This window comes from Leopardus geoffroyi, chromosome B3 (assembly GCF_018350155.1).
Source record: "Leopardus geoffroyi isolate Oge1 chromosome B3, O.geoffroyi_Oge1_pat1.0, whole genome shotgun sequence".
NCBI lineage: Eukaryota > Metazoa > Chordata > Mammalia > Carnivora > Felidae > Leopardus > Leopardus geoffroyi.
In genome coordinates this window covers 31,514,718-31,522,392 of record NC_059337.1, presented here as the reverse complement: position 1 = coordinate 31,522,392, position 7,675 = coordinate 31,514,718, and the positions used below count along the sequence as shown (strand labels likewise).

Here is a 7,675-nt window from a genome sequence, read left to right as displayed (position 1 = left end):
TTGGGCTTTAAGTCCCCAAACATGCTCCTGAGTCCTGGTAGGGGGAGAGTGTGGGGCCCTGGAGAGCTGGGTATGAGCACAACACTCTAGAGGATGCCCTGTGTCCCAGTCTGGCTCACTGCTCACTCACCAGTGCAGGGAAAGGGGGGATAGGGTGGCCAGGGGTTCTGTCTGGGACCTTCCCCCGCCCTCCCTGAGGTTTCCCAGCTTTTCCTAGGGCCTCTCCAGCCCCAGCCTGAGAACAGGTGCTACCTCTCTTGTTTTTCCCAGGGCAAGAAGAGAGGCACAAGTTCAGAAAATAATTTAATAGAGAAACCATGAATTATATTCTTTACACCTAGCCTCCTGCAAGGAAGACAGACTCCTCTTGCCCCAAGGAGGCACTGAAGGGCACAAAGGTTAGAGATCGTCAACACCCTTGTGCACTTTTTAAAAATCCCCCAAGTAACGCCACGTGTGTACATTCTTCTCCAGATTAAAGTCACTTAGCTCACGTGGCGAGCTGAGGAGGTATTAACAGCGCCATTAGAGAGATGGGCGGATCCAGGCCCAGAAAAGGGAAGGGATGCACCCAGGGTCACACACTGGGGTAGCAGCAACATCAGACCTCCTGGATCGCCAGGTCCTCTGCAGCCCGATGGGTCAGGCAGCCCCCACGCGGGCCCCTTCCAGGCCAGAACCAGCTCTGTGGCTAGTAGGGGCCAAGGATGAAGGCTGAGGACCCCTCCCCTCGTGCCCCCTGGGCCAGAGCAGGAACAAGGCATGGCTTTCTTAAATTTGCCCCACCCATATGAAGTACATTATTTTCACGTCTGAAGGATTCTCTTAAAATATTGAGAGGGTGGGCAGGGGTCAGCTCCCAGGAAGACTGGTGAGCTCTGTGGGGTGCATACTGTGGGGTGGGTGGTCCCTGAGGGGTCTTGGAGAGCCCCATTCCAGTGCAAGGAGTGAAGTGAGTTGCAATAAGGGCTCCCAGGAAGGGCAGGGGTGGGCACAGGCACAGCTGCCTGCTGACAGAGAAGGGGCAAGAGCAGAGGGCTCCCTGTCCTGTTCCCAGAACAAAAACAGAAGCCTGATGCCCCAGAAGTGACAGGCTCAGGGTCCAGCAACCACCAAATAACAGAAGTCATATGAAGGAAACTTCTCCCAGAGTCCTGCTCCCCTTCCCTCAGGGGCCAAGGCCTAGTGTTCCCAACACAAACACGGGCCATCAGGGTCTGGGAAGCGCAGAGTATCCTGAGGGGAGCTGGGGATCCTGGGATGTGGGGGGTCGCAGAGTTGCCCATCCAGGAAGCCTGTTCCACAGCACTGCAGAGGACCACAGAATTCTGGGCATCAGTCTAGGTGAGTGTGTCCCCCATTTCAGGTGGCTTATGGTCTGTCCATAAGAAGGAGTCATCCTTCTGGGGTTACTGCAGGGTGCAAGCTGTGGAGGGGAAAAGGAGAAAGTCAGTCTTAAGTCTCTGGCCAAGAGGCAGAATCCAGGGCTGCCCCCAGCCCTCACCCCTCCTTCGTAGAGGGTCAGACCCCAGGGCAGGACTCACAGCTACGAACAGACTCCGACAGCCCCTCTTTGTCCAGGCTCTCGGCTGCCCAGCGGGACTCCCTCATCTGTGGAGCATAAAGGCGGCACAGGGGTGAGAGGCAGCCAGAGGCAGGCACCGAGCCACTGAGAGCACAAGGGCAAAGGACAGAGACGCAGTGGGGAGACCTTCAGAGGGAGACCAGAGGGGGAGACACACAAAGGGGCGCAGGGGACAGCCAGCCAGGAGCAGAACTCATCCGGCCCGTGTGCCCACCTTGACCTGTTCCTTCAGGTATTCAGCTCGAGCCATGAGGTTCTGAACCTGCCAAGGGAAGACGTGCCCGTGGGGTGTGGGTCAAAGGGGCCTTCAAATTGCTTGCCTCCTCACTCCTGAAACTCTCCACAGCCCTCTACCCCATCAGAACAACCTCCCCCTGACCTCGTCATCCCTCCCTTCTCCAGAAAGCCTTTCCACCTGAAGCAGCCCAGCCCACTTCCTGCTGCTGGGTTCCCAGATCCGTCTGTTCCATTGCCCTGACCCCCAGCACCCGTGCCCCTTGTGGAGCGCACGGGGCTACTGATTTACCAAGTCTGTGAGGACTGACTCGCAGACTTGGAACACCCCAAGGGAAGCTGAGGAGGTCCCCCATGCAGGAGCAGGGTAAGAAGAGGAAGCCCCCCAGTGCTCCCAACCCCAGTGGGCACCTCAGCATGAAGCAGTTCCCGCCTCCGGCCTGGGGGCTCCGCTACAAAGAGAAGGAGGACACATGGTGAGGGCCGGACAGCCCAGGGCCTGGGGAATGTGGTGATAGGGGGCCTCACCTGCCAGCAGCACCAATAACTCCCCCAGGCCGTGCTGGTACAGGTCCAGGGCATCCTGCTCCCCACCAGCTTCCTCCTCCTGCAGCCACGGGGACACCAGGTCATTTCGGGTCATGACCCGGACTCTTCCTGCCCCACCAGGACCCCTTGCACTGGGCACAAACCTTGGCCATGGCAGCCGAAGCCACGTCCAGGGCAGCGAGGAGGCGAGGTTTGTCTCGGGCCATCTCTGGGATGAGGGCAAGGGTGCAGGGTGAGGAGAGCAGCCTGTTTTTCATCTCAGGGAGACCACCCCTGAGGCTGCCTCCCCCTCGGGCTGGCGGGATGCTGCTGGGGGCCGAGGCCAGGAACCAGGCCTACCTCTGAGCAGGTCTCGGGCCGAGGTCCCCTGCCTCAGCAGGGCCTGATTGGAGGAGGAGACGATGGCTTTGAGCTCCTCAGCCCGGGACACGTACTGCCCCACCTGCAGAAGGCAAGGGGCTGAAGAGGGGCCGTCCCACCCCACCTCCCTCACCAGCACCCACCTCCAAGTTCTCCCTCTGGGTCCTCAGTGACTACTCCAAGCTGTAATGTCAGGGGGTCGACTGAGGCTCAACTAGGAGAGGAAGTTCTGGTTCTAAGTTCTAAGGAACCAGTCTGCAGAGGCCCCAGGCTCCCTCACCTGCTTCCCTCCGGAGACTCCCTCACCCACCTTTGCCTTAATTGCCTCCTTCCGCTGGGCATCCACTTCATCTGTAGAAAGGGGGGGTTCACATGAGGAGTCTGCCCTGCCCCACACCAAATTCTCTGGAATCCTCAAAAGGACCAAGTTCCAGATTTACCCTCTGCTTTGTCTCCCACAAAATTCTGGGTGGGGAGCTGCTTCTGGAATCCATCCACCGCAGCTGTGGCTGCCCCACCCCTGCTGCACCCAGGGGCTCCAGGCACTCACAGTGCAGGGCGGGGACGAAGAAGTCCAGAGCTTTGCAGTAGAGAGACAGAGCGGCCGCGGCGTCCCCGTCCTGGTCCTTCTTCACTGCCTGCACCACGAGGGCGGTCTGGGGGACAGATCGGGAGTCATGTCCGCCTCCCATGCTCACCAGGAACAGAGAAGGGCAGGTCCCCCGTTCGCCACCGAATGGGGTAGATGAGCCAGCCCCCCAACCTGCCATCATCCCACTCCATCCCACCAGCCTGCTCACCGCTCGTGCCAGGCTCTCCCCACTGGGCACATGCTCCAGGTCCACCCAGGGGTGGGCGAAGAAGTCCTGGAAGGAGATGCGACGGTTGGGGTCCCGCTCTAGGAGCCGCTGCAGCAGGTCCCGGCAGTCTCGGGAGAGCGGGGGCCGCAGGGGGAGCTGCAGGGAGGATGGAGGACAGATCACATGGGCTTCCAGCACTTCAACCCCACCCAGGGGTCCGTCAGGACTGGGGGGCGCCAAGCTGGGCCTGCGCGTGCGCCTGCTTGGCTTTCCTCCCAAAGGGGCCTGCACAACAATCCCTGGGGCCAGCCCTTTGCTGCCTGCTGTGAGCTGGTCTGGGTTTCCAGAACCATACGGAACTTCAACTTCCCCTCTAGAGCATGCCCCAGCACCACAGAGCTGGCCCAGAGCCCACACCCCAATCTGTGCAGCTGGCAGTGAGGTCTCCAAACTCAGGGCCCTGAATCCCTCTGCCCAACAAGTGTCCAAGGCCCTTCAAGACTCACCTCGATAACCCGGTTGCTCCGGATCTTCTCTTCCAGCTCCGCAAACGACCTGGAGGCAAAGGGGGGCTGCCCGAAGAGGGCTTCTGTGGAAGGGAGGCAGATGGCAGGCTGGGAGGGGATAGGGTCAAGCCTGGCCTGGCCCACCTTTGGAAGATACCCCCAGAGCAAGGTCCCTGGGCCCGTAGAGTCACATTCCTTAGACCCCTTCAGGAGTGGCCCAGAGACGCCCGGTGTGAGGACACGTGATGTAGGATGCAGGCCCCGGGGTAGGGCTGGGGACAGAGTTCTCACCGTACAGGATGACCCCCACGGACCAGAGGTCCACACGGGCGTCGTACTGCCGCTGACACACCATCTCAGGGGCCATGTAGAGAGGGGAGCCACGCAGTACATGCTTCTCGTCCCAGGGGGACATGTGCTGTGCGAAGCCGAAGTCTGCAGGCAAGAGGCAAGGCAGCAGAGCTCCACTTGTAGCTGCTTCTACTCCAGACCTTTAAAGCCTCACCCTGGGCTCCAGGGCAGGGCTCCTCCCCACCCTCCAGGCTCACCAGGATCAATCCTACCCTGCAGCCTCTGCTCACAGCCCCTCACTCCAGATCAGCCTAGAACACCCTCCTACATCTTCCTCTGGGAACCAGAATAAATCCCACTCACCCTGCAGAGCCTCCTCAGGCTTCCTTTTCCAGGAAGCCCACCCTGATCGCGTGAGCTACAAGGATAAGAGCCCACTAGGGGTTAGAAGCTCAGGTTATACCTGGCTTTCTGGCCTCCAACCTCAGGTCCATTCTTTTCCAAGTGCCATCAGGGGCCACAGCCACGTCCTCCCCCACCTCCCACCCTCCAACACTGCCACATACCGAGTTATAGGCTGAGCCCTAATCCTGGTGACAGACCAATTCCTGACCCTGCTCACACACTGAGCCTCGTCACACACTGAGTCTTGACCCTGACACTAGACTGAGCCCTGCCCCAATCCAGTCCACTTCTGGAGTCCAGTGTGGGTAGCCTGAGAAAAGTCCTGCCTTTTGGTGGTGGGGCTGCACTCCCCAGCCCATCATTGTGTGATGACTCAACAGAGGGTGCATAAGAACCAGGGCTGCAGGGGCGCCTGGGTGGCGCAGTCGGTTAAGCGTCCGACTTCAGCCAGGTCACGATCTCGCGGTCCGTGAGTTCGAGCCCCGCGTCGGGCTCTGGGCTGATGGCTCGGAGCCTGGAGCCTGTTTCCGATTCTGTGTCTCCCTCTCTCTCTGCCCCTCCCCCGTTCATGCTCTGTCTCTCTCTGTCCCAAAAATAAATAAAAAACGTTGGAAAAAAAATTAAAAAAAAAAAAATTTTTTTTTAAAAAAAAAAAGAGAAAAAAAAAGAACCAGGGCTGCAGAATGTGCCCAGGCAGAGGGAGGCCTCTGCACACCCACCCTCCAAACTGCATCCCTGCTCTTCCGGACACACCTGCCAATTTAAGGTGGGGCTTCTCTAAGGAGCTCAGCAGAATGTTCTGTGGCTTCAGATCCAGGTGAGAGATATTCCGTTCATGCAGGAACTGCAAGGCACTAGCTGGGGAACAAGACCCACATGAAGCAACAGGTCAGAGGAGCCCATCTCCCACCTGCCTCTCGCCTCCCCATCTGACTCTTCAAGCTTTAATACTTAAGTATCAGGTTCCTGCCACTTCTAAGAATTTGCCCCTTATGCTCTTGGACCCCTTCACAAGTTCCCCCTCCCAGCAGGCTCCCCAGCCCTTTAGGTTCTTGTTATGTTCCTTGGTAAAGCACTTGGGTCCTACCCCTGGGCCCTGGAACATTCCATGAGTTCCTTATATTATGGAAACCTGGACTCCCCACAGATGGGGACTCCTCTCTGTCTCTCATGGCATCCTTAAGTCAGGGATAGGCACATGAGAAAGAGGGGCCCCTAAAAATCCAAGCTGGAACAGAGGCAACTGCTAAGAAGGGCTCTAAGCCTGGGGAGGGGGACTGAGGGGGGCAGAGATCATGGGAAGGGGTGTCAGGCTGGGGTCAGAGGCTTTTACCCAACTGCTGCATGAAGACACGAGCCACCTTCTCAGGCAGAATCCTGCGGGTATGAATGAAGCGAGACAGGTCACCCCCTGCACAGAACTCCATGATGAGGTAGATGTTGTCGCTGTCCCACTGTGATTATACAAGCAGACAAACAGCTTGAAGAGAACCACCCTTCTCCAGGTCCCTTTAGGGGTGGCCCCACCCCAGGCCCGCACCTGGAAGTCTTTCAGCTGTACAATGTGGGGGTGTCGAATGCCCTTGAGGATCTCAATCTCTGTCAGTAGATTCTCCACGGATGCCTTGTTCAGACTCTTCTTGGCCACGCACTTTATGGCTACCACCTCACGAGTGTCCTTCTATGGGGACAGGAGATGAGATGATTCTGCCTTGAAGGGGCCAGAGGGCTCTGGTTCCCTCTGCCCCTCTTCCCCCATCAACTGGGCCTACCGGCTTCCCATCTTCCCCTTCTCAGGACAGGGAGGCATCGGATTCTGGAATCCCCCCCCCCCCCCCCCCCCCGTCCCCCGCTTCCCCACCCACTCTGATGTTCACCAACCCTGTTCCATAATCTGTTCCATTGTATTCTAGACTGCCCCCACTGAGGCATGTCATTCAGTGTTCTAGACCGACGCACTCCGCTTCCTAACTGGGTTCAGCCTTCTAGAACCCTGTCCCAGGGTCTTCCCAGCCCCTCAAGTATCCTCCCTGTTTTGCGCCTGTTCTTCGGCCAGTGACGCCGAGCTCCACCGAGGTCTCCACCGGCCTCTCCGGAGAAAACAGGGCTGCGTGGGCGTGTGTTTGTGTTTAAGACCTAAGGGTGGCAGTCGGCTCTCAGCAACCACCTCACCCACCTTAGGACACACGGACGCTGCCGGCCGCCCGCGGGCCCCTCCCTGCTCGCACGCCGCGTCTCCTCTCTCGGACGGGCGCCCACCGGGGCTAGCTCAGGGTCTGGCGGGCACAGGGGCCCGGCCCTCGACGCTTCCCCGGCCCCGGGGATGCACCGCCCCGCACCCACCTTGGCGTAGGCTTTGTACACTGTGGCGTACGTGCCACTGCCCAGGCGCTCGGTGAGGATGAAGCCGTCCAGACGCGGGGGGCCCCAACCGGGCCCCGCCATCCCCGCCGCCCCGCTCCCGCCGTTTCCTGCTTTCAGGCGCGGGGTTCCGGCGCGCAGCCCAGCGGGCAGAAAGCGCGGCCGCGGGGAGCACTCCACGCTGCCCCCAGCGCCGCCCGCCGGGACTGCAGCGCGGTGGGCGGGGCGCTGGCTTCGCACCAGGTTCCCCAGGTGCAGTTCCCGGGCGCCTGGTGATTGCGTGATCCGCCAGGGCCCGCCAGGGCCCGCAAGGGTCCTTTGGGAACACTGAGGTCCTTGAGGGCCGAGGCCAGCAGACAAGGCCACCAGGAGGAATCCCATCCAGGCTTTATGGCTCACGTGAGGGGCAACAGGGGAGGCGCCAGGCTGAGGTGTGTGGAGTGGGGGTTAAGTCAAAGAGGCTCCAGAGGGTCCCCCTCCGACCTAGACCAACAGCTCTGAACTAGAGGTACTGGGACAAGAAGGTGCCTTTGGAAGAGACCAATAGTCTCAGGAAGGGGTTTGGCCCCTCCTAGACCAGCCAG

The 7,675-nt window shown here is 59.7% G+C and overlaps 1 protein-coding gene across 4 annotated transcripts; it reads right to left on the bottom strand.

Annotated features, from left to right (window-relative positions):
• Positions 1-290: 290 nt before the first annotated feature.
• ULK3 (unc-51 like kinase 3) lies at positions 291-7,254 on the bottom strand. 4 transcript variants are annotated; one of them, XM_045449068.1, is made up of 17 exons: positions 7,074-7,180; positions 6,761-6,837; positions 6,271-6,411; positions 6,064-6,184; positions 5,484-5,588; positions 4,326-4,469; positions 4,035-4,117; positions 3,529-3,684; positions 3,279-3,384; positions 3,039-3,079; positions 2,708-2,810; positions 2,512-2,576; positions 2,348-2,426; positions 2,231-2,271; positions 1,800-1,847; positions 1,545-1,611; positions 291-1,426 (listed from the first exon to the last, which is right to left on the bottom strand). In XM_045449068.1, the coding sequence occupies exons 4-17, from the start codon at positions 6,155-6,157 to the stop codon at positions 1,410-1,412; spliced, it is 1,149 nt and encodes a 382-aa protein (XP_045305024.1). In that variant the 5' UTR covers positions 6,158-6,184; positions 6,271-6,411; positions 6,761-6,837; positions 7,074-7,180; the 3' UTR covers positions 291-1,409. The 4 variants fall into 4 exon arrangements, with proteins under 4 accessions (XP_045305024.1, XP_045305022.1, XP_045305021.1 ...); XM_045449066.1 differs by lacking the exon at positions 6,761-6,837 and having other exon boundaries at positions 3,529-3,594; positions 7,074-7,254; XM_045449065.1 differs by lacking the exon at positions 6,761-6,837 and having other exon boundaries at positions 7,074-7,253.
• Positions 7,255-7,675: the final 421 nt, after the last annotated feature.

Coding starts and splice junctions, on each gene's coding strand:
- ULK3 (XM_045449065.1), bottom strand. CDS start 7,175: ATGGCGGGGCCCGGTTGGGGCCCCCCGCGTCTGGACGGCTTCATCCTC. Junction 3,685..4,034: donor GGAGCAACCGGGTTATCGAG/GTGAGTCTTGAA, acceptor TCCTCCCTGCAG/CTCCCCCTGCGGCCCCCGCT. Junction 2,577..2,707: donor GGCCCGAGACCTGCTCAGAG/GTAGGCCTGGTT, acceptor CCCTCATCCCAG/AGATGGCCCGAGACAAACCT.